At 49.9% G+C, this 25666-nt stretch overlaps 1 protein-coding gene across 5 annotated transcripts; it reads right to left on the bottom strand.

Annotated features, from left to right (window-relative positions):
• Window positions 1-300: 300 nt before the first annotated feature.
• Window positions 301-24833, bottom strand: MTMR4 (myotubularin related protein 4). Of its 5 annotated transcripts, none has more exons than XM_057714873.1 (19): window positions 24231-24833; window positions 22749-22787; window positions 18931-19020; window positions 18451-18567; window positions 17849-17931; window positions 15690-15850; window positions 15479-15575; window positions 15161-15274; window positions 14135-14331; window positions 13746-13874; window positions 13119-13230; window positions 12427-12622; window positions 12002-12187; window positions 11758-11928; window positions 11453-11607; window positions 4913-6302; window positions 3084-3194; window positions 2776-2864; window positions 301-2553 (listed from the first exon to the last, which is right to left on the bottom strand). In XM_057714873.1, exons 2-19 carry the CDS (start codon window positions 22749-22751, stop codon window positions 2376-2378), a joined length of 3579 nt encoding a protein of 1192 aa, XP_057570856.1. In that variant the 5' UTR covers window positions 22752-22787; window positions 24231-24833; the 3' UTR covers window positions 301-2375. The 5 variants fall into 5 exon arrangements, with proteins under 5 accessions (XP_057570856.1, XP_057570855.1, XP_057570857.1 ...); XM_057714872.1 differs by lacking the exon at window positions 24231-24833 and adding an exon at window positions 23956-24159; XM_057714874.1 differs by lacking the exon at window positions 18931-19020.
• Window positions 24834-25666: the final 833 nt, after the last annotated feature.

Below are 25666 nucleotides of genomic sequence, written 5' to 3'. Positions count from 1 at the left end.
GAAGACAGGCGAATTCCGTGTGCCTGATCAACCGGCTGGTGAAAGTTTAGACATTAAAGAGAAATAAACCTCACATGAGATGGGATCGAATTCTGCAGGATCCATAACGACAACTCCCTGTCTGATCAATAAATAAGAATATAGCAGGAGCTGTGCTGACAGAAAGAGAGGGCCATTTAAAAAATGGTAATGGTTGGGGGGAAGGGGTATGTTTCAGTCCTTTCTCATGGTCAAAGCAAAAATGAGTATTGATTTTTCTTAGAAATTATAAATGAAGAAAAAGACCCAACAAAGCAGCACTAATATAGAGATTTTATTTAAATTGTATTGAGTTTTTACAGCACATTGCATGTTTGTCACAACGCAACTGCACAGTTTGGATTTTTGGCCACATCATGTCACTTACACCCACAAGAGCTCTGAAAGGAGTATTTGATGAATACATCTGAGCTGAGAGTCCAGAGTCTCTCTCCAAGGCCATGCAGTATGTTCACTGATGGGACAGTCCCTCAAAACAGCCACACAAAGTAGACAGATACGGTCTCCTCCAATGTTGCCAATCGAAGTGCAATGAAAGTCAAGTTAATTAAAAAGCCACTCACAACTGGCAGTAAATTTTAATGATTGAGAAAATGCTTAGAAGAATTTTATGTATCAGAGACAAGGAATAGTTTGTTATTTTTTCAATGATCTCGGGAATTTCCCAGACACAAAATCTCCATTATTCAACTCCATTTAAACGAAAAAAAGTTCTGCTAGACTGACCTAGATACGCCAAAACTTTTTAGGTTACATCCATGGTAAGTATAAAAGCACAGATGCTTCTCTGTAGGGCTGAAGAAAAGGTCAGGACAAATAACAATTCTTGTTCTAAATGCAGATCCTAGTTATTTTCGAGTGAAATTTTTTTTTTCTAGGAAGCAACATGAACAAGTAGCAGTTAGACAGCTACCATAGTTTTAAAACAGGCTAAGCCTAAGTGTAATTTACCTTTTATACACCAACAAATTAAGGAAAATGTATAAGGAAATCCTAGTGGCTTCATTATAGGTCAAGGAGACTGTATCTGTCCCAACCACAGTACATGGCTATTTCACTGTATCTTTTGGTTAAGTGCCACTGGTACATTTTAAGATGAAAAACAAAAAACAAAAAAACAAACAAAAAAAAGTTTGGTCCAAATGGACACATTTTCTCTCCCAATTTTGGTATCAAGGCTTTATTCTCTTCTGTTTGGGTTCCATTGTTAAGTGCACAGAAATAGACAGCAGCATTTGTACTGAAACCCTCACATACCAAACAGCGTATTCTAGGAGGTAAAAACCAAACGCTAAACTCTACCCTCAAGGTGTCAAGTGTTCAGGATAAGAAGCAGTGTGACCCAGAGGAGGCAGCAGCCAAGGGAAAGACGACATGTGGGAAGTGGGCAATGAAACAACGACCAAAATAAACATTGCTTTATTTTCATGCCAGGAGAGGATCAAGGTGTAGCTCCTGTGTTAGCACCAGGACAACTAGGAAAAGTCAGGCGCAAAGGGTAGGGCACAATCAGCAAATATTTCACAAGGATAATTTCTGCTTTTCCCTTCTCATTCTTCACAGTGCATACCTCGAGAGCTGCCACTGAGTAACAAAGACCACTGCCTTCACAGCTCAAAAGAACCGATTTCTGCCAGGACCGAACATCAGCAGAGTTTTCCTCTGCTCCCAAAAAGGTCTCACTCCCTAGAACTGTCCCCCTAAACTGCATATTCACTGATGCTGGCTGATGAGCCAAGTGAAAAATATAGCAAAACCTCCACTTGCTGAACCAGTCTTTAAACCAAACTCCACAGAAAGACAGAACTAATGCAACTAGAAGGAGTGCCTCTAAAGACTGAGCCTTCATGCACAGACACAGAGCACAGAGGTACAGGGTATAGTTCGTTTCAAATAGGATAGGAATTCCTATCTTATATACTATAATCTGCTTTTTTCAAGGTGGAGGAGAGATGGACCTGGTTATCATTTGGAGTTTGGTTATACATATGCCTTTCTATTGCTGTTTGGGGCACATATCACCAGGCAGTATCTATGAAATCATCATCTTGTGACCCCAGGAGAAAGAAAATGGAGTCACCAACTCAATGTTCAGCTTCCAGACTCTGGGTCTGGATCAGGACCATTACCCCAAGGTGAGGGTCTCACTAGTAGAGGACCTCCTGTCAAATTGGAATTCCTCTGCTCCAGTCTCATGGTACCCAGGAGGATTTCTCAAGACTGTATCTTTGAGCTCTGTGATTTCATGAGCCACAACAAGGAACCTTCAAAACTACACCTGAAGCAGATCCTCCCTTCAAACCTGCTGAAATTGGACAGGGCTTCTCCTCTGGCATTCAGCTGGAAGCTGTAGCAATGGGTTTCTTCAGATGTTGGCTCATGAGTTCCCTGGCCCGAGATACTTGGATATGTTCGTAACATGAGTTACAGACGAGAACTGGGTCATAGAGTTGTTGATCAGGAATGGGCAACTTCAGATGGCAGCAGCCAGCACAAAATACATTCCCACAATTTCTGCCAAAGCACAAAGAGGGGAGAGTTCATCAGAAATGCCAACATACTGAGAACCAATGATACTCTAAAAGGCCTTACGTAAGTAAAGAAAAAGAAAAGTTGGGTGAAAACAAATATAGTTCCTATTAAGATATCTGTATTTTCAGATTAATTCAATTTAGTTCATATCTGTGTCCCTCAGTAGGCTTTACAAGCCATACTGAATCATAGGAAGCATCTTACCTGCAATGGTGTCTGCGTTTGGCCAACCAGAATTCACAGTCACAGTTATAGCAGTGTGATGCCATATGGTCTGGAACCCAGCGAGTCACCTAACAGAAGGCACAGGGAAAAATTCCAGGTCCTCGTCAACAGAGTGGAAGAGCAACACTGCAACGAGGAAAGCATCCCGGAACAAAATGACAAGGCCTAGGCCGCTACTACCTGCCTACAGAGAGACTCATGTGGGGGAGAACATGTCATTCATCTCTGAGAAGTATGAGAACTCACTGGCTTGCAGAAGTACCCACCACGTATTTGCCTGGACATACCTCAGTCTCTTTCTTATCAACAGGTTCCCAGCTTGCTTCTGAAAGGCAGTCTTCACTGTGATCAGAGCCAAAATCTTCTGTATCACTGCCATCTGACTCCTTCAAACACGTCTAAAGGAAAAGCAAATGCATCACCACCATCTTCATCATCGCTAACATTTATTGTTTACTGTGCATCAGGCACTGTTTCTAAGCGCATCACATGCATGCACTTATTTAATTTCTCACAACAATCTTATATTGTATGCTATTATTATCCCCATTTTACAAATAAGGAAACTAAGCCATAGAGAGCGTTAACAGCTGACAGGCAGTAAATATGGGATTTGGACCTAGCGTTCTGGCTTCAGACCCATGCTCTTAACCAATATGCTCTGTCCCAGTAAGGAAAGAATATTTCTCCTGTTACATTCTAAACCAGGAGTTCGCAAACGACGGCCCACAGGCCAATTTGGCCCACTGCCTGTTGTAGTAAGTCAAGTTTCACTGGAAGACAGCCACACTCAATTCATTCACACATGGTCATTATGGCCACTTCTGCGCCACAACAGAAGAGCCTAGTATAGAGACACAGATGTAGAGAACAAACATATGGACAACAAGTGGGGAAAGTGGGGGGAGGATGAAGTGGGAGATTGAGATTGCCATATATACATTACTAATAAGCAAAAAAATATCAAATTGTACGCTTTAAATATATGCATTTATTGTAAAAAAAAAAAAAAAAAGATGCACCTTTGAAAAAAAAGAAGAGCCTAGTGGCTGTAAGAGACTGTATGTCTCACTAACCCAAAAGTATTTACTATCTGGCTCTTTACCAAACAAATTTGCTGACTCCTGTTCTAAACCATCACCCTGAATAGTAAGTTGTTAGCCCTGACCATCCCACCAGCAGAGAAGTGGGCAGCAGGCAAGTGGGAGCGTCCTAGAGCCGGCTTCGAGAAGCTCCCCGAGGACTGCTGTGCCAGAACCCAATGCCTCCCAACACAGCGAAGCCTGGATGGTCCTCATCATCTCTCACCTGGCTTATTCCAAAACATCCTTGCCAGCCTCCCAACCTGGCTATAAACTGCCTAGTTCACTTGACACACTGATGCTAGGGTAGTAGGACTCTTTTAATACTCTTTTCTTTTTTTTTTTTTTTTTTTGGGCCGCGCCGTGCAGCATTCAGGATCTTAATTCCCTGTCCAGGGATTGAACCCATGCCCTCTGCATTGGCAGCGTGGAGTCTTAACCACTGGGGCACCAGGGAAGTCCCTCTAGGGTAGTACTCTTAAATGCAAATCTGACTCACTAGCCAAAACTTTTATTGCCTGGAGGGTAGAATCCACACAACACTCAAGCTGACCTTTCTAATCCCTTTCCACTGCCCAATATCACCTCTCACCGCACTACCAACTCCCTCCCTCACAGTCCCAGCACACATGAGCACACCCCTCCCCGCTTTATTCAAGCCATTCCACTGGGGTACTATTGCCTCCACGCTTCTGCAAATGGTATTTCTTTTTCACTCTCTATGTGGCTAAAAGTGACACATTCTTCAGCACTCAGCTCAAGCATTATGTTTTTGGGAGAGCCTTCCCTGACCTTTGACTCCAGCCCCCAGCACCTGATGCTTCCCTCAGTCATAACACTTGAGAACAGCATTCTGATTGCCTGCTTGTCTCTCCCAGTAGATTGTGAGCTGCTCGAGAGCACCGACTACGTCTTTCATGCTACAGCCCAACCCCCTAACTCAGCGGCAAGTACCCAATAATGGATACGGAACGGGTAGAAGGCTGCATGGGCAGACAGAATGAGTGGCTGGGTGGCAGCAGGTGAGTACTTACAAAATCATCCTCATAGTCCATGGGCGGCTCTGCTGGCGGGGCGCAGCGGTGGCGGATATCCAGCCTCATCTGAAGCTCACGCACCTGTCGACGTAGCTGCTCCACCTCTTGCTTGTACCCTGCTTCGATCTGCCGTAATCTATGCTGGATCACATCCGTGGGAAAGGGGAGTCCATCGTCATCCAGGTAGAGCGGAGGCACTGGAGAAGGGCAGCTCAGGGGAACAGCCTTTGTGCTGGAGACCTGCTTTGGGTGACCGGACAACCACATCCGGCTGTTTTTTCCTCCTGGACCAGTACAGTGTCCATTGGAATGACTAGAACAGACCGGTGACTTCACCCCTTCTCTCTGAGCCCACTGGCCCCCAAAGCAGGGCCCTGTTGCCCGCATCTGCTTACTGCTAGACCTCTTGCTACAACAGCCATAGGAAAGCAGCCGCCGAGGGGTGGTCTCCCCACTCGGGAATGAAGTCACCATCCCTTGGAAGCTGTCCCAGTTGGACCCTAAGAAAGAGAACTCACTGATCTGGCTCTGAGAAATTGGCTTTCGGGCCAATTCCAATGGCACTTTTCCAAAGCGAGGGTGTTCCAATAACTGCCCATTCCTAGTATTCCCTCTTTTGCCCGTGTCTTCTTCCCCATGAATCAGATCTGGCACAGAACTCGGCTGTTCCTGGTGTGAGATACTTGCCACAGACCCTGGGGGCTCTTGGGTAAGAAAGTCAGTGCTTGGGTCTGGAAGAGTTTGGCAGGTAGCACTCGGTGGGTTGCAGAGGGTGCCCAGACCGTGATCTGGAGCACATCTGGAGGGCACAGAGTCTAGCTGGGTCTGCTGGGGGGCACCTGTGAGGGAGTCCTGGGAAGACTCAGGAAAATCACAAATTCCAACCCGCTTGTTAGAAACGGCTTTAGAGAGTGCTCGGACAGCTTTTTCAGGACAACGTGCGGGGGGCTCCTCTGTGCCATCTAAAGTCCTACCCAGCTCATCCTGGGCAGGAGGGTCTGGAGCTGGTGCCTTAGTCTCTTCTAGGACTTTGGTCTCAGGATCAGAGGCGCTGCTCTTCCTGTCCTGGGGCGCTGCGGCATTAAGCAGTTTGTAACTTGGAGAACAGCTTTTGTGACTCTTGAAAGGTTTATTGCTCAAGTAGTCCTTCTGGCCGCTGGGCAGAGAGGGAGGAAGAGCCATTTCTTCCACAGTCTGCTGAGGACCTCCTACCCCAGATTCCACGAAGGTTGTCTCTGATCCCTCAGGATTGCCATGCCAGGGCTCCAGGCCTACTCTGGCCTCCTGACAGTGGTTGTTCAGGTTGGGGTCACTGGATGTGCGCGTAAGGGGGCTGCTTGTGTCACAGGCAGAAAGAAGATCATCCACAGATCTCGTTTTAGGTAATCTGGAATGACATCACACCACCTCCAGGTCAGGAACTGGGAGAACTGGGTCATCAAAGCAATTAATGCCAGAGTTCACAAGAAATAACAACATTTAAGATTACAAATAACCACTGTTCACTGCAAAAAGTCTGCTCTGCACAAAGTGGAGGACGTGTACCCCACCCTCAAGAACCCAGGCTCTATCCTCAGCTTTCATCAGTCTCACCCCACAGTCTCCCTGGCAATCTCAACCACTCCCATGGTTTCAACTGCCTTCTAAGTTGATGCCTTCCAAATCTACCCTACTAACCAGGTCTATACCTCGGCCTCAAACCTAACGTCCGACCACCTCTATCACACACGACAAGACAGAAAGAAGGTGGGTTCTGGAGCTCGACGATGCTGGCTCTGACACAGCTTAGCTATACAAGTGAGCTATTTCACCTCTCACACACTCGGTTTCTCTCCTCCATGAAATGACAATAAATTACCTTGCAGAGCTGCTACAAGGATTCAAAATATAGGCAACCAACCACAAACTTACTAAGACTACACTCACAGGACTTCCCTGGTGGCCCAGTGGTTAAGATTGCGTGCTTCTGCTGTAGGGGGCACAAGGTTTGATCTCTGGCCAGGGAGCTAAGATCCCACATGCCACACGGCATGGCCAAAATAAATAAATAAATACATAAAGACTACACTCATGACTCCTCATTTTTACAACTTTCCTTATTATAAAGTATCCCTCCATCACCGCAGTAACCAGCGCAGCTTTTTACAATCACTTAGTGGCAGCTTCTGAGTCCCAAGTCACCATGGAAACTTCCCCTAGTATACAGCACTCAAAGTTCTAGAGGCATTCTTGTACACCAAATGGGTAACAGACATTTTCAAGAATGACCGCCCTGATTTCTAATACAGTTCTAAAGTCCTTAGAGCAACAAAACTTGAGGGAAATTTGCCAGGAAACAGTGGAGATTTTGCTGGACTCCTATTTTCACATGCCTCAGTCAGCCCAGCCCACGCTGAAAAGTCCCTCAAAGGTAGAGTTACAATAGAGCTGATATTTTTCTAATTGTTTGGTTTTTGAAACATTAATACTTCTTTAAAAGTATTCTTACTACAATGAGGTATCACCTCACACTGGTTAGAATGGGCATCATCAGAAAATCTACAAACAATAAATGCTGGAGAGGGTGTGGAGAAAAGGGAACCCTCTTGCACTGCTGGTGAGAACATAAATTGGTACAGCCACTGTGGAGAACAGTATGGAGGTTCCTTAAAAAAACTAAAAATGGAATTACCATATGACCCAGCAATCCCACTACTGGGCATATACCCAGAGAAAACCATAATTCAAAAAGATACATGTACCCCAATGTTCACTGCAGCACTATTTACAATAGCCAGGTCATGGAAGCAACCTAAATGTCCATCAACAGATGAATGGATAAAGAAGATGTGGTACATATATACAATGGAATATTACTCAGCTGTAAAAAGGAACAAACTTGGGACATTTGTAGAGACATGGACAGACCTAGAGACTGTCATACAGAATAAAGTAAGTCAGAAAGAGAAAAACAGATATCGTATATTAATGCATATATGTGGAATCTAGAAAAATATTGTAGATCAACTGATCTGCAAGGCAGAAATAGACACAGGTATAGAGAACAAACATATGGACACCAAGGGGGGAAGCAGGGCCGGGGTGGGGTTCAGTGGGATGAATTGGGAGATTGGAATTGCCATATATACATTACTAATAAGAAAAAAAAATATCAAATTGTAAAAAAAAAAATGCTTAACCAGGAAAACTTCCTAAAAAAAAAACAAACCCTTTAAATATATGCAGCTTATTGTGTGTCAATTACATCTCAATAAAAGTCCTTAAAAAAAAAGAAATAGAAAGAAAAAAGAAGTATTCTTGTGTTTGATTTTACTTTTGTGATCAATTTTGATTTTTGTGTGTCTGTGTGGTGACAGACTCCAGGAAGGCAATAGCAATGGTTACGATTACAGTCTCTGGAGTCCCAAAGCCAGAGCTTGAATCTCACAGCTTGGCAACTTTTTAGCTTTTTTCTTTTTTGGTTTTACTTTTTATATGAAAACTTTCAAACATACAAAGGAAGCAGAGAGAAGAATGTGAAGAATTCCAATGTACTCTATTCAGATTCAACAGTAGCAACAGCCTGCCATCTTCCACAGCTGAGTGCGCCAAAGGTCTAATTAATAATGCTGGTAGGGGCTTCCCTGGTGGTGCAGTGGTTAAGAATCCGCCTGCCAACACAGGGGACACGGGTTCGAGCCCTGGTCCGGGAAGATCCCACACGCCTCAGAGCAACTAGGCCCTTGCGCCACAACTACTGAGCCTGTGTACCTAGAGCCCATCCTCTGTAACAAGAGAATCCAACACAATGAGGAGCCCGTGCACCACAACGAAGAGTAGCCCCCGCTCGCCACAACCAGAGAAAGCCCGCACACAGCAATGAAGACCCAACGCAGGCAGAAAAAAAAAAAGTGCTGGTAGAGACAGTAATGCCTGAAGAGTTGGAACCACGAGAGAAGTCATCCAGCTAACATGGTCAGAGAAGGCTACACAGACAGGGTAGGATCTGAGCTGGGGACAGAAAAATGTGTTGCACTTCAGTGGAAGAAGAGGAAAGAGAGCAGGATGTGTTTGATCTAGGGAAATACAGAACTGAAGGTGAGTCAGGTCAGCTGTCAGAGAAACCATTTCCTTTAAAACCCTTATACACCACTCCTCTAAATCCAACTCCATCTTGAACTGCCTGTAGCATGCCGCCTCTCTGCTGTCAAAATATTTCGATCCCAACCTCCTGTATCTCCTCCTTCTCCCTGAACTGACTCATCTTCTCAACTTTTCCGTGTCTATAGGTGGTACTAATATCCTCCTGGTTTCTAAGCTCAGAGACTTGGGACCTGTCTTTGGCCTCTTTATTCTTCACTTTCACCCTTCAACACTCTGTAAACTCCACAGACTGCTAATGACTTCTCGACAACATCTGAATTTAATCTCTTCTCTTTTCCAAGGACTCTTCCTTTCAAAATCTGAATTACAACAGTGCTAGCTGGTCTCTGTGCTTCCAACTACCCTGATCATTGATTAATTCTCAAAAAATCCCATTGTTACCAGGTCACAATGACTTACTACTGACAACTGAATCAAAATAAATTCCTCAGTATAAAAGCCCTCAACAAACTATCCTGTTTATTTCTCTCCATTCCTCAAAATACCCCCTCCCAAACTCTGCCAGCTCCAGAGAGGTGGTTCTTCGTCTTCTTTAAAAAAATTCTCTCATGTATCTAATTCTTTCAGACCCCTCTCCACTAACCTTGTTACCAAGCTCATAACTCCCTTTATTCCATTCATTTGTTTGTTCATTTAAGCATTTACTAAAGCACCTATTATGTGCCAGGCCCTGACAGTTACTAGGGACATTGAAAAGCCATGGTTCCTGCCTGGTCTTCCACGGAAACTTCTCTGAGTAAACAGTCACCAAATGACCCCTTTCTTACTTCTCGTTTCTCTAATAGCTTTGAACAAGACACATTCTTATTCACTTAGATGCTAACTTAGAATTGTTCTCTATGCCTTATCTTATAGCTTTTTAAAAGTATCTTAAATAGGATCAACATCTTCTGCCTTTGGTACAGCTGATAAAACCTAGTACAGTACTAGGCAACTTGTAGGTATTTAAGAGACACATTGATTTGGAAAATTACTGATTTAAGGCAATGTTGTTAAATGGGGCACAGAACTTATTGAGAATCTGACAAAAAGTTATGACCCCTCTCCCTAGAAAAGCAAACTTATGAACCTGTACCCAAATTCTGCATAGTTCGTGGAAGAAGAAAATCACAGAATTCCTGAAGCCTACCCACAAGCCCCTGACGACGGACTCAGCTCCAAAGACCCTAAAATCAATAACTTAAGGGGTTGGGGCGTTGGTTTTCCTTTATAATATTCAACCAATTATATGTTATATTTTAATTTTAAAAACCTTCCACCAGTAAACAAAGATCAAAATTTGAAATGCACATATCCTTTGAACCCAGCATTTTCAATTCTAGGAATTCATCTGGCAGAAATACTAGCATAAATACAAAGGTGTACATATAAGGTAACATTACTGAACTGTACGCTTTAAAAATGGTTTAGGTGGTAAATACTGTGTGTTTTACCAAACATTTTTTTTAAAGATATACATATAAGGATGTTAACTAAAACACTCCCTGTAATGATTAAAAAATGAAAATCTCCTAAATGACCAATGGAAAACTGGTTATATAAATTTTGATATACTCTAATTTTGGACTATTATGCAGCCACTAAAAACAATATAGCAGCTTTATATGTGCTCTCATGGGGTGACATCCTGACACAGTGGGGAAAACAATTTGCAGAACAGTATGCAAAATATAATTGTTCTTATATTTAAAAAATGTTTCTATACGAGAGTGTGAGAGTGGGGATATATCTATGTAGAGATAATATCTGGAAGGACACGCACCAAAGTGCCGGTAGTGGACACCTGTGGGGACAAGGATCAGGGAGGGAAGACTGTCGTTTTCTACTTTTAGATTGTTTGGCTTTTTTAAAAAATAAAGAACAGATGTTACTCTTATAATTAACCAATCTCCATTCTACTTCGCCTCAAATATTCAGCAGAATATAATTTTTATGTCTCCCTTTAAATTCTGAGGGAGTAAAGTGAAGGCCAGCCCCCTCCTGGGAACCCATTTCCCTGAAAGCCAGATGCTTCTGGAAGCTACTGCTGGACACAGCAAAGGTTATTACTAAGATAGCAAGCTCCCCATGCCTTCTATCAGTGAACAGAAACCATTCCCACAAGCCGTCCTGAAACAGTCCTTTCTGTTCTGTTCTCCTCTCCCCTGGGTCTGTCACAAAGGGTGATAGCAGCTTGAAAAAAGGTAACCACTCTTATCTTCAGAGAGGACCTTGGGAACATACAGAGTGCCCTTCAAGCTAGCTGCAAGTCCTGGGCCAAGTTTTGCCTTCAGCTGACTCAAGAAGTTGCTTTAAAATATCTCACAAAAGGAAGAGACCAGCATTTAGGCAAGACACAAGGCAGTTGCTGCCTTCCTGGTGGAGAGAGGAGAGAGCAAGAAGGGCTCTTCTTACCTGTCCAGGGAGCGGCCAGAGAACTCCTGGCTCTGAGCCACCGGGGAAAGGTAGAGGTCCATGCTCTCCTCCCCGAGTGTGCACGGAGATGACGCTGGCAAGTAAACAGCTGTCCAGAGGTGCAGCGCCCGGACGTGACACACGGGATGCAGGACCTAGGGAAGCAGCCCCGCACTCGGGTTCTGTGAGATGTTTTACGTCTCCCTTCCTTCCTAATCCTCGGGGCCTGTGTTCTTCCCGCTGACTCGGCCTGTTCTCCCTATAGGTCCCCAAGATGCACCTACGGGATAAGGGTCCGGACTTACCATTTCTGAGCCCGGTGTGTAGAGGAAGTTGTGGAAGTTCTTGTTGCCAGCTCGCAGAAGGGCCCACACGGAGCAGGTGCGCTTGTAGATGTTGCGCTTCTCTCGCTCACAGGGGTTGTTGGCCAGGAACGTGCCGTAGAGGCAGGAGTACGTGTGCTGCACCAGCTTTACCTAGACGGCCAAGACAGCTCGCACCAGGCCCGGGCCGCCGGCCCCCACCCTGGCCTCGGGCTCGTGGACTTACCAGGAACGCTTCGTTAAACTCAAACAGGCAGGGAAACTGCTTAAGCAACTGGTGAACAGAATCGAGCCACTGGAGGAACACAGGGCACTGCTCGTTCTGGTCCTCTGCGTTCTCCTGGTGGCCGCAGCGGTCTCCAAACTTGTGCCCAAAATCCAGCCAGTCAGATTCTACTAACACTTGGAAACCCTGCAACGAAGAGTGGGTTCAAGCATAGGGCCTCTCTGGGAAGGTTACTGTGCTCCTTCCAGGGATGCCCGAAGCAGCGCACTGGCAGCTTCAGAGAAGAACAGACCCAGGCTTAGAAAAGGACTCAAAGCCACCAACGTCCTCTATGGAAAGATCCTCCAGACAGATCCAGAGGGCCTAGTACCTTCCCCAAACACCCCCTTTCCCTCTGCTCTTTCCCACCCAACCCCGCTGCATACCTCCAATGTCCTGTAATAGGGGTCCAGCAGGATCTTGGCCAGGGCTACAATCTGCGGGGTGCGGTCCCAGCCGTCTGAGCAGTGCACCAGCACGGGCCGGCCCTCCCGGTCTACTGTGTTAGCCACGAGCACAGCCGCCTTCAGCATCACCGACAGGTGCTGCAGCCACTTGGTGCTCTCCAGAGCCGACAACCAGCTACACAAGAGCAGAGGTCACATCTGTCACTAAGGGCACCGAGGCTACAACAGTCTCTTCACCAACCACGGCCAGTCACGCCTTAACGAAGTCTCCAGTGAGAGCTGAAGCCAAGAGGCCCAGCCCATGGCCTTTCCACCAAGAGATAACTAGCAAGAAGGTAGGGAAGACAGGACCTGAGGAGGACAAGACACTCTCGGGATCAACAGAGGAACTCGGAAGCATCACGCGCACATCTAGCCACTTCCTCTCCCCAGTTCTCTGTGTTCTTGGAGGACAACTAATCCAAACAAAAGGAACCCAGTGTCCTGTGGCCGCGCCAAAGCGGTGGCTGAGAAGTGGAAGAAGCGTTCTTGGAACTGGCCCACTGCACGCAGGCCCTCAGGTCTCCTGTACCTCACACTTCCCATCTCCCCACCAGATCTTCCAAGCACGACAAGCACCGGGTAAGGGATGAAACTGGAGGACGGATGGAATCGGGGCAGGGGACACCTACTTGCTGGGATCGGGCATCTGGCTACACACAGCACGGAGGTACTGGAAGCTGTTCCGGATGGCATGGATGTTGGCCATTCCCATGAACACGACCTCACAGTTGGGGTAGTACTCTGCACACATAAGAGGAGAGCGGAGCATAAGAGCATGTCCTGGGAACAGGCATCCAGGACAAGAGCAGTCCCGGTGGGCACAGCTTCCCTGGCAAGGCGGGACACTCCAGGATAGGAACTCGATGTATTCTGGAAATCTAAATACCCTTTATCTCCGGATGCTCAAGCACCATATACTAATAGTGGTAACAATAACATTAGTGACGATTGCCCGAGTACTACCAGTAATGACGATATATAGTAGTAACTCCTCGACAAACAGTAGCTGCTCTGTGCCAGTAACTTTATAGCTGTAACCTCTAATCTTCCAACAATTTTGCAAGGCATGTTTCATCCCCATTTTACAGATGAGAAAATAAAACTCAGACAGATTAAGCAATTTGAGCATAGTTACAGCCAGTGAGTGGCAGAGTCCTGATCCCAGGCTGGGTTTGTTTGGCGCTTTCCAGTACACAAGCTGCCCTCAAAGCCCCCAGAGCACAGGCTGGCTGCAGACACTGAGGTAATGGCGGTACCTTCGCATTCACAACCTCCGCCCTTGGCCCGGTTGGCCACCGCCGCCGTGTAGGAGCGGGCATCCAGGATCAGCAGCTTCTGGGGGGCAGCTGTGCTCTCCACTCCAGAGCACGCAGTCAGGGAGGAATCTAAATGCACACACAGCAGGGAGAAGACCCCGGGTCAGCCAGCTGTCCAGGCGCACCCCACCCCGGGGCACTCCCTTTCATGAGACCCCTCACACCCCACCACCTCCCACCAGGCAGGGACCCAGACACCACCTCCTCCAAGGCAGGGACCCAGACACCCAGTCCTCTTCTTCCCATCCTCTCGCTGGGGACCCCCTGGGAGCCCAGGAGGCCAACATGGGAGCCTACTCCCCAGGGGGCCAGCACTCCCCACATCTTACCGAAGTCAGTGTCACAGGCCTCGCTGGCATCACCATTCCCGGTGCCGAGGGAACCCCCGGTGGTCCTTGTCCCTGGGTCCAGGGCACAGGCTTTAGCGATGGACGTGACTAAGTACTCATCGTCGGCATTGCGCCAGCCCCACCAGCTGATCTCGGGCTGGCTGCAGCGGGCGATGGCAGCCCCGTTGCGTAGGTGTCTGACAAAACAGAAGAAACCATCAGGCCCTCGGGGTTCACAGCCCCCAGAGGCTTCCTGCTGAGACCCCAGGGGCCCAGACCAAGATCTCCAGAGCCCACAGGGGCCACCAGATCATCCAGGCCATAACAGCAACCCAAAGCCCTTAACGTCTCAAGAGGGCGCTACAGTTTACAAAGCACTGTCATGCACATTTGTCAAACGGGCTGTGTACTCCCAAGGTGACCTTGACTCATCCAGTCTGCACAGCACCTGCTCCAGGTACAGACACACAGCAGGAGAACAAGCCTGAGCCCAGAGCATGAACAACTCCAAACCTCATGGCTACTACCTGCCTCACAAACGTTTTTTGGTAAAGAACCAGGCAATAAATTTTGGCCTTGGGAGTCACAGCCAGTCTCTGTAGCACATTCTTCTCTCTATTTTCTTTTCTTAGGTAACCATTTAAAACTGTAAAAGCCATTCACAGCTCACGGGCTGTACATAAAACAGGTTACAGGCCGGATTTGTTCACAGGTCACGGTTTGCCAACCCCTGTTCTAATGCCATATTACACACACACACACACACACACACACACACACACACGTTCTCAATAAAAATAAAAAAATTTTTTTTTTAAAAAGGAAAGAAAAGTGAACAAACTCCCCAAAAGCCTCATCCTTAGGAGAAAAAAAAAAAACTGAGGCAGTTTTTCTTTTAAAATTATTTCATAGTAACTTCCCTGAAGAGTGTCAATTCCCAGTTAACCACACTGCTGCAGACCTCCACTTTTGACTCCTCACTGCATTAAAAACATCTCCCTACTTCCCCGGTCCCCACCGCCTCACCTATACACAACCACAGGGATCCGCTTCCAGGAGCGGAAGGAAGCCACGTTCTCCAGCTCTTTATCTGTGATCCACACGGGAACCAGCAGCTTCTGGGGGTAACTGGGGCACAATCTGAGAAGAGACCAGATGGGGTCACAGAGCTTGATGAAAGACCTATGATCACAAGACCCCCAGGGATGGCTCTGTGGGAAGAGGGACCAGGAGCCCTCTGCCCTCACAGAGCCAGGAGCTGTGCCCCCCACCGTGCTCGAGGCACCTGGGGAAGAAGTCTGGGTCTGGATTGGTGCTTTGGTTCCCCACGCCCCACCCTCTCACTTGTAGTTGCTGTTGATGTGCGAGACTCTCCAGACGTTCTGCAGGTCAAAGCCCATCCTCGCAAGCTCAGCCTCCTGCCGACATCGTATGTGCTCTCCTGCAACACAGCCCCCACGCCTGTCAGCACCCTAGAGCACAAGGTCCAGGGTGGAGGAGGGATGAGAAGCAAGAGACCAAAAGGAGTCTCCTGAGGCGAGCAGCCTGGCCTCACCTGGCTGACACAGGTGGGTGTGCTGGTCCTCCTCAGTCAGCCCCAGGCACCAGGCATGGTAGGCAAAGGCAAAGAGGTCCTCAGGCTTGGCAGGTCTCGCTGTGGCCCGGCTCAGCCGCGAGAGCCACTCTTGGCACTGCTTGAAAGTGGAGAAGTGGCACCTGCCAGGCAAGAAGCCATGAAGTGAGGCAAGAGGTGAGTGTGCACTGGGGCCTTAAGGGTCAAAGACCCAGCCACCAAAAGGCTGTGGGGACAGGAGGCTGCAAAGCAGGAGGTCAGGCATGCGAACCCTGGGGAGGACCAAGGAGACTGGCCAACACCCAAGGGACACTGTCTTTGTGACAATTCTCTTCCTAAGAACTCTTGTCCTTGAGACATAAGTATCCCCTCTAAGGGGGCCCGACCATTTCTCATATCAAATCTGAACGCTCTCAAATCTGGCCCTGAGTGCCTGCTACTCCTTGGTTATCTCCCACGACTCCCCAGCACAAACTTTCTGTTTCAGGGAGGAAGTCCTGCCCACACCATTCCTGTCTCCTTGTTGTTTCACTTCTGCTTCATAATGCCTCCTCTCAGCCTAGCCATATCCTGCTGATACTCTGAAGACAGCTGCAGTCCCACCTCTGCCTTGAGGCCTTCCGAGCCTAACCCATTCCACAGACCCCTTCCTCTGTTATTCTTAATGAGCTAGGAATATTAAACAGTAAGTTTTCCCAGAGCATACTGCCACAGGTTAAGTCTTCCTACTGCAATTAGACTTTAATCTCCTTGAAGGACAGGGCAACGCGGATTCCTGTTCTGAATGCCTATGAGCTCTGAGCCCATGGCAGGCTCTAAACTGGGCATCCTTTTTTTTAAATTAATTTTTATTGGATTATTTACTTAATTTTTATTGACAATGTTGTATTAGTTTCAGGTGTGCAGCAAAGTGAATCAGTTATACATATACTTATATCCACTTCTTACTCAGATTCTATTCCCACATAGGTTATTACAGAGTATTGAGTAGAGTTCCCTGTGCTATACAGTAGGTTCTTGCTTGTCTGCACCTCCTTTTAATAATCCTCGGAGTCATCCCTCTTTCTCTCATATCCAATCTGTCAGCAAATCCTACCTTCAAAAATCTGACCACTTCTCACCATTCTGACTGCTTCCCACCTGGACCGGCCACCATGATCTCTCACCTGGGTAACTGCAATAGCTTCTTAATTAGTCTCCCAGCTTCTGCCCTAGCTTTTGCCCCACCCCTCTTCCATCTCTTCTCAATACAGCAGCCAGAGTGGTTCTATAATCAGACCACGTCAGTCTTTTGCTCAAAACCCTCCAGTGGTTTTTCTCACTTCCCTCAAAGTAAAAACCAGTCATTAAGAGAGCCTGAAATCCCTCTTACCTCTCAGATCTTGTATCCGTCTACCCTGACCCATGTGCACTCCCCTCCAGTCACTCTAGCCTCTGTTTCATTCTTTCATTGTGCCAGGTTCACACCCACCTCAGGGCCTTTGCACACACTGTTCTCTGTCTGGTACACTTTCCCCAAATACCCACATGGTCACTTTCTTCAGGTCTTGACTCAAATGTCACCTTTTCAGCACAGCCTTCTCTGATCACTTTGTTTAATGCTACAACCTTCACCCCCATAGCACTCCATATCCCCTTTCCCTGCTTTATTTTTTAACTTCACGTGACCATCATTTAATATATTTTACTCACTTATTATTTCCCACTCCTATCTACCCATTGGAATATAAGCTCCATGAGGGCAGAAAATTTGTTTGTTTGTTCCCTGCTATACCTCCAGTGCTTAGAACAGTCTGATATAGAGTAGAGTGCTCAATAACTTCATGTTACGTGAATAAATACATGAACCAACAACGCACAGATGTGAGTGCTCTGTGCCAGGTATCACCCTAGGTGCTCTCAGACGCATCATCTCATTTCACCCTTAAGAAAACCCCATGAGCATTATCTTCATTTCTTTAGGTCAAGACACTGTGGATCAGAAAATTGATCCCTCCAACCCAGACAGTGTTTTCACTGTTTCTTCCAAATGAGGAAAGGGAGGCAGTATTTTTCTTGTCTTGCTCCAGAGAAACCCTGCAGCAGAGAGGTCTGGACAAGACTAGGGCCCGAGGACCTGAGCGAGGCCCCGCCGTTCTCACCTCACCACTTTGGAGTCCTTGCAGGCGATGTGCAACTGGAACATATCACGGCTCTCCACGCTGTCAATCATCCGGAGTGGGACCTGGAGAGGGAGGGCAGACTGGCGCTCAGGTCCCCCAACCCCCATCCACATCACTCCTCATCCGCCCCGGCCCAGATGCGGATGTATCAACAGAGGGAAGGAAACTGACATTTACTGAGGGCCTCCTAGGTGCCTGGTAACTGTGCTGGGTCCTCTACATATGTGACCCCAATTAATAATCACAAGAAACCAGAGGCAGGTGTTTTCACACCATGTTATTGAGGCAACTGCACCTCAGATGGCTGATTAACCAAGGTCACATAGTTGGTAAGTGGCACTCTTCCAACAAAGCCACTGTGCCCCTAGAAGGGCCGGCAACAGAGTGAGGGGAAAAGAGGGGAAGGGAAAATTAAGTGAGAGAGACAGAAAGACAGACCTGCCGTTAGAAGAAGGTTAGTAAGAAAAAGGAGGGAACCCCAACTCTTTGGAGACATGATCAAGTAAGAGCATTAGAGCAATCCCACCTTGAATTTCAGCAGGATTCTGCCTTGGGTGTGGGAGAACAAGACAGAAACTCACGTTGATGACAGAGTCCTTGAACTTGATATGCAGCCGGTAGTTGGAGATGGCAATGAGGGCATCAGCTGCGCGGCCCAGGAACTCCACTCCCTCACCCTGCAGCACTGTGAAGGGCACCTGCCAAGGGGCAGAGGGACCCTCAGTCCAGAAGTGAGTCACCCCTCCATCCTCCCCCCTCCCCAACCCCTGATCTGTAGGATCCCTCTGGAAAAGCTGGGCCAAGGCGGGACAAAAGTCCTCTCCACGGTAACAGCACCAGGCAACAGCTATACAGGAGAGCTGCCTCTCCTTCCCTGGGGCCAAAGCCTCCATAATGCACATACAGACAGCCTCCCCTACCTCCAGAGACTGAGGAGCAGGAAGCCAGAACTTCCATACTAGATTCCCCTTGGAGATGTTTGGGATGGGGGGAGGGAGGGGAGGATGCTTTTTAACCAGACAGAGAGCTCTACCCACCCTGGGCCCCCAACTCTTCCTTACCTGCAGATTCTCCTCCTCTTTCACTAGTTCCTTGGGGGGAAACAGATCCTTGGCTTGGATGTACTCCAGGCTGGGGGGCCCCTCCTCACCCTGTGGGGAAGGCCTCAGCCCTAAGTCACCAGGCTCCACCTGGCCCATCAGGTCTCATTCTGCTCCCCTCCCCTCAATAAACCCACATACACCCCATAACACACTTATAAAGGTTCTGGTCCCCAGAGAAGGTGAGAGAGACCTGGCTTGGGGGGAGGAGAGAAGTGGAGGGGGAATTCAAGCCTCTTAAGCCCAAGAGAAGAGTTAGGTCCACAGAGTAACTGGAAATCTGCGCTCCTCAAAGAGGGACTCTCCCATAGAACCAACAGTTCCCAAATGAAGGAGAGAAAACGAAGAAAAAGAAAGGCGATTGTAAGGGTTAGACAGAAGTGGGAATGGGAAGTGCTGCCCTGAGGAACAGGAACCAGGTGTGCAGCTGGTCACAGAGACGGGAGGGGACACAGGCCCCTGAGGCCATTCCACTAAGGCTTCAATCTGGTGGGTGAAGGAGACAAAGAGGAGTGGGTCGCGGGATTCAGTCCCATGCCTCTAGAGGGCCTTCATGGATGCTTTCAAAAGGAGGATGTGTTTTGGAGCTGAGCTTCTCTTCCAGTTAGGCCCACACTGCTAACAAGCCCCCACCACCTGCCAGGCAACCTGCCCTGCCTGCTGATCTGAGGGGAATTCCTAAGGAATACCCACAGCAAGCAGAAGTAACTCCTCTCCCAGCCACCAGGGAGAGAGGGAGAAAAGGGGATCCACGCGCCTGGGAGGAACCAGGAGACCCAAGGACAGCCAGGGGAGAGCAAGAGGAGGCCTGGCAGACACGGGGCGAGGGGAGGGGCGGGGAGGTAGGAGGGTGGCGGGGGACATCTGAGAGGACAGATGGGGGAAGCTGGGAAGGAGCATGAAGCCAGAGGGGGAGGAGGGGAGGCCTGGGAATGGTGCAGAGGTACGGAGGCCTGCAGAGGCAGATAGGCAAGGAAGATGGAGAAGAGAGGCTGTCTGGGGGACAGTCAAGGAGAAAAGGCTGGCGTATCAGGTGAGGGATGGAGTGTTGGAAGGGGGAGGGGACTGGAGCCAGGGAGACAGCGCAGACATCCAGTGCTCCCCGCCCAGCCCCCTAACATCCCAGTCGGCCTACTAGCCCCATCTCACATCCCCAAGCAAGGATGCAGCGGGTGGGCCCAAGATGGAGAGGCGGAGGTAAACGGATGCACCCCTGCAGGGCGGGGCCTAAAGATCTGCAGTCAAGGGCAGCGGCTTCAGGGCTAAGACGATGGGTCACAGAATTCCCATCCCCAGCCTTCGACAATCCCCGGCACCCGCAGATTAAAGCAAGTCCAAGAAAAAAAAGGGATTATATTCCCTCCCCTGCCAGGGCCCGTGGGAAGGGGGATGGGCTGAAATTCGGAATCACAAGGGCCGGCCCTGGGCGGGGCTGCGTGTGCAGCCAGCGTCGGGGTCCCGGGGCCCCCGCAGGCGGGGCCGGCACTTACGAAGCAGCTGAGCATGGAGCAGGAGACGCGGGCGGTCAGGCTCATGGTCGCGGGCGGTCTGGGCCAGCGCACATGTCCCCGGAGCCGCTGCGCTGCCCGCCAGTCCCTGGCGCCCGCCGCATCCCGGCTGCGGGGCCGGCCAGGTGCAGCCGCGGCGGCCAGGAGGCGAGCGCGGGCGGCGGGCTCCGCGCGGCTCCCGCGCGCCTCTCCCCTCTTCTCCACAATGGAGCGAGCCCAGCTCCGCCCTCCCGCCCGAGCGCAGAAGGGAGGGGAGCCAGGCGAGGGGAGCGCCGCGACCGCCAGGCGCGGGCAAGGCGGGGGCGGGGCGGGTCCCCGGGCCCCGCCCACAGCGCCCCCCGCCCCCGCCCCTCCCTCCCCGCCGCCCCCTCCGCGCCGTGGGAGCGCGCGCTCGGGGGACTTTTAGGGGCTCTCAGGAGTCTGGGCTGCGGGACTGCCCCCACAGACAGGGTAGGAGGGGACGGCGAGATCGCCTACATCTTTTCATTTCCCATCTTACCACGTGAGCCACCCCACACCACTCTTTCACACTTCTGTCCCCGCACCTTCCCCTCCTCTTTGAGTCCCCCCAGTGCCTGCTCTGATTCCCAAGATGGAGCTCACCTCCCTCCACCCCAGACCCTTTCCAGTTTCAAGGCTTTCTCCTTTCCCTCCAAAACCACCACTCACCATTACCCTACCCATCAGTGTCATCCAATCCCCTGAACTCACTAATCCCACTCCCGTTTTGCCTCTTAGAATGGACACTGATCTAGTGCCAGTTTGGTCACTGCACACTCCTGAAAGGGAAATTCTCTGGGTTTTTTATTCCAAGGCCCCTGCCCAGCCCTACTTCAGCTCCACCTCTCCCCTTGTTTCACATCCTCTGTCTTCTGGGTAAGAAAGTCCTTTTTGGAGAAGAAAGAATTTCTTAGGCTGGGAAAGAAAGGAGCTGGAACTATGGACCACAGAAGCTATGCAGAAACAAAACTCAAAACCCGAAGGCAGGGGGATGAAGGAAGTTGGGTAGAGGGCCAAAGAATAAGGGGCAGTGATTAAGAGTTTCAAAATGTCACCAAGAGTCACAGAAGGAAGCATTTGGAACCCCACACTCCCTGTCCCTGGTAATTTTCAGAAACCAGGGCTTTTGTTTGGGTGTTGGTCTTGGGGGAAGGGAAGAATAGGAGAAAAACCTGACATTTTATTAAGCATCTACTCTGAGCCAGACATGTTTCAAACATTATCTCACTAAAACCATTCAATTCCCGAAGAAGTCAGACTTCAGGCTTACAGAGAATATGCAATTCACCTAAAGTATTTAAGTGGTGGTGCTAGGATTCAAAAGTAGACCAGGCTGACTCTTTTCAGGGTATCACAGAAGAGAAAAAGGAGAGGGGTGATCAGTTGGTAGGGGCCAGGACCAGCAGGCTTTCCGAGAAGAAACCAGAACAATACCATGCACACCACACACCCACACATCTATGGAGGGAAAGAGCAAGTCCTCTCACCAACTGAATGCCTTGACCTGTCCCTAAACACAGGGGACACGTGAAAGAACTAAAGAGATTCAGCCAGAGCGAGGGCCTGGTCTGGACCTGGGCTTGCAGCTCCCCACTCCCTTCTCATCTCACTGCTTCCTCCTCCCAGCTCTCAGGGGTTAAGGGGTTCCCTGAACGTGAAAGAAGGGCAGTTACAGTTAGTGGAAATTTTATGGGAACATTATAGCGTACACACACACACATACACACATGCACACCACCCCCAGTGATATTCTGGGCACTTTGAGGGTGCTCTTCTGCTAAATATTCAGTCAGCTGTTGCCTATAGTAGCTTAACCGACAGCAGCACCTTGGAGCTAGAGAAGCCCCACAGTTTTACTGGACTCACTCCTGATACAGCATCCACAATATTCAAGGGACCCAGAAAGAAGTACAAGGATCTTGATAGAAAGGAGTCCTGGCTTTTTAGACCAGAACAGAGAGCTTCACCCAAGGACCAGGAGAAGCAAGGGAAGGGCCATTATGAAGAGCTAAGGGAGCCAGTGGTAATGTGGGGAAAGCATGGCATAGCACATGCTGAAAAAGACTTCTAGAGGCTTCCCCGTCCTAGTGCTATATATCGGCTGATGTTTTGCAACCTAAAGAAGCCCTAATTTATCTCCAGGGCAGGTGAACCTGTTTAGTTGCTGAACAGAGTAGCCTGGGGCTCAAGGTCCAGGAGGGGCGGGGCAGCTTCATGGAGAAAGACACAAGGATTACAGACAACACAGTGGTCTGAGGAAAGAGTACTCACCATTCTACCGTGGTGAGGGTCCTGGTGGCCTGCGTCTCACTGTAACAAGACAGAGAAACATAAGAGTAAAGAGCGCCATTAACATCACCATAGAATCAACAAATGTCAGACATCTACTCCTCAACTTCCCCACAACTCTTATTTGCCTCCCTCACAGAGAATCCAGCCTCTCCGTAAGTCACCATGCCAGACAGAGGCAATGGGAACTACACGGGGAGAAAGCAGCAAGTGACTCTGCAGGGCCTGAAGGCAGCCACAGAGTTCCAGAGCAGAACTCAAGGGTCCTGACGTCCAGTCCCAGAAAGAGAAGTAAAACACTCCGAACCCTGTTCTTTGTGGGAGAGCAAAAGAACTGCCAACTCTGAAGAGACAGAGGCTGCCCAACCAGGGCTCACTTCTGGCCCTGGTGAGAACATGAATCCACAAGAGCACTCTGCCAGCCTCTGAGTCTGGAGGTAGCACCCACCTGACCTGTTTGCTGGGGGCAGAGTCCAGAGCAGAGGACAGCAGGGAGGGGACCACAACCTGTGATCAGAAGGCAGCAGGTCTGGACATGTCCTGCTGTGTACTTAACACCAAGTGGGGTGCAGGTTAGTGGCAGGAGGCCACATAACGGGACAGAATCAAGCCAGTGCAGGCCTAAGAATCAGCACCTGTCAAATGGGCCCGAGCAAAAGAAATGTCAGGATGGGCCTCCTTGGCCCACTTAGGGAGCCGCTTAGGGAACCAGGCCCATGTTTCACTGACACTTTTCTTCATGCCTGCTCTCCGAGTGCAGGAGTGCAGCAGTGCCCCGCAGAAGGCTGCGGGGATAAAACTCTCCATCTGTGGCCCTACCCGCCTCCGTGATCACAGCCCACCTTTCCTCATGGGGGAGCCAGCAAGCAGCAAGCCAGAGGTGCTGCCTCACCGCCCACTGGCAAGCAGCCTCAGGGGAACGCAGGGAGGGAGAGACAGGACAGGCCTGGGAGGCCCAGGGTTCCCGGACCTAGGTGATCTGGCCACGGGGGGAGGGGGCCGGGGGGCGGGTCAGGCTGACAGGGGAGTCCAGGTGCCCAGGTTCTAGGGGCGGAGCCTAAAACTCGGAGGCGGAGCCCCGAATGACAGCAGGCGCGGCTCACGAAAGCCGGTGGGGCCGGGGCGGGGCCGGGCAAGACGCGGTCGTTGCGGTTCCCAGACTGGCAGTGCACGGGGCACGGTGACTCACCCAGGAGGCGTCCGCCCGACTCTCCGAGGCCGCGCTCTCACCACTTCCGTCTCCCGCAGCTGCGGAGGCCTCCCAGCTCCGACCCCAGCACGGTGCCCCTCTCCCCAGCCAATCCTGGCTCCGGCCTGTGCCCGCTCTGGCCAATAGCCACCCCAAGTCCCGCCCTGCCCCCATCACGCAGCCGCCGCCCTCACTCTTCATGCCGCTCATTGGTCAGGTGGGGCAGACGCCCTCCCAGCCTTTAGCCTATCGGGTGCCGGAAGACGAGACTGTACCTGGAGGGGGGAGGTGCGGCGCCGGAGAGGAGACACGACCAATGGGAAATCACAGCGCGTCCCTGCGGTAGCCAATGGGAGAGCAGCAAAAGGGGGGCTGCTGGCTAAGGCTCCAGGGGCCGGAAGTGGGGGCGGTCTGTCGCCTACTGGTCGCGCAATGGAAGGCGCAGCCTTGTAGCGACGCGGGCCTGACAGCCGCTTCCGGTGACCACCCCGCTTGCGGAGTTCGTCTCAAATAGATCCCCGGTGGCACCTCAGTTTATCCATGTTCCGTTTGGGTTCGCCGCGGTCATCCGTCCCAAAGCCAGAAGGGAGAGAAAGACCCCGAGCGCTAAGAGAGGAGGGAGGGCTGGGCCTGAGGCGCCGTCTCCGACTTCGCCTGGCGGGGGGGAGGGTTTCCCCTCTTCCGCACCTCGACGTGCCCCTCCAGCCCTCACTTGTCACCGGCGAGCCGACCCTGCTGTCCGTGATCCGAATGAATGGTGTCTTCCGTTTTGAGACACCTGAGAGGTAGGACTGAGACTACCACGAGCTCGCTGCAGCCTTCTGGTCTGTGAAGGGTGTGGGGCATAGGACTCTCGGGAGATCCAGCTCTTCGCTCCTCCCTTCCTCTCTCCCCCGGGGAGCCAGGGCAGGCCGCAGGGCGGAGGGTGGCCGCTGGAGGTCGCCGTGGCCCCGAGATACCACCAACCCGACAGAAATGGAGAACAGCTGCTTCAGATTCTCAACCGATAGCTTCCGTTCGGGAGTGGGCCTGAATGCTTTAATACCAGGCCCCGGGGCCAAAATGTCTCCACGTGTCTCTTATTCTATAGGACATTGGAACGTTTACTACATTTAGTACATTCCAGGAAAACTGGAACCTTAAACCTGTGTTCACTGCTTTAACTCCAAGGTTTAAAACGGTGTCTGCAACCTAGCAGATGCTTAATAAATATTTGTTAAATGAATACTGAGTTGTTCCAGGACGATGATTGTGCTTTATCCATTTCCAGCACTTCCTATAGTGTTTGGTGATTACAGGGGTTTCAACGTTTGTAAAGTGCTCTATCACAGGCTTCCTAGGGTACAGAGCTTAATTCTGCATATCCCTTCCCCCAAATCAGGGGAAATACAAAGTTGGGAGGCTGCATGCAATTAACACCATGTTTTCTCAAGGGCAGATATCAAATCCAAAACTTCTATGGGATTGTCAGTACTGTATGTGGGCAAGTTGAGGGGGGCTCCAGATAACAGAGGCTGGATAGATATGGTTAGGAAGATGGACAGGCCAGGCTGGATCCTGGGCACAGACTAAACCCTGTCATGGCAGGGGCAAGTTTTCCCCACTCTCCCTTTCCTACTAAAAGCCAAAAACCAGCACCCTCCTCCAGCAGCTTTTCAAAACTGGGTCCTAAGACCTTGGTTTCCATGAAATGGTAAAAATACAGACAGCG

This window comes from Hippopotamus amphibius, chromosome 17 (assembly GCF_030028045.1).
Source record: "Hippopotamus amphibius kiboko isolate mHipAmp2 chromosome 17, mHipAmp2.hap2, whole genome shotgun sequence".
Lineage (NCBI taxonomy): Eukaryota > Metazoa > Chordata > Mammalia > Artiodactyla > Hippopotamidae > Hippopotamus > Hippopotamus amphibius.
This window is presented reverse-complemented; position numbering and strand designations above follow the sequence as displayed.

Coding starts and splice junctions, on each gene's coding strand:
- MTMR4 (XM_057714870.1), bottom strand. CDS start 19,068: ATGGGCCAGGTGGAGCCTGGTGACTTAGGGCTGAGGCCTTCCCCACAG. Junction 18,568..18,930: donor AAGAGGAGGAGAATCTGCAG/GTAAGGAAGAGT, acceptor GCCCCTTGGCAG/GTGCCCTTCACAGTGCTGCA. Junction 2,865..3,083: donor TTGATAAGAAAGAGACTGAG/GTATGTCCAGGC, acceptor GCCTTCTGTTAG/GTGACTCGCTGGGTTCCAGA.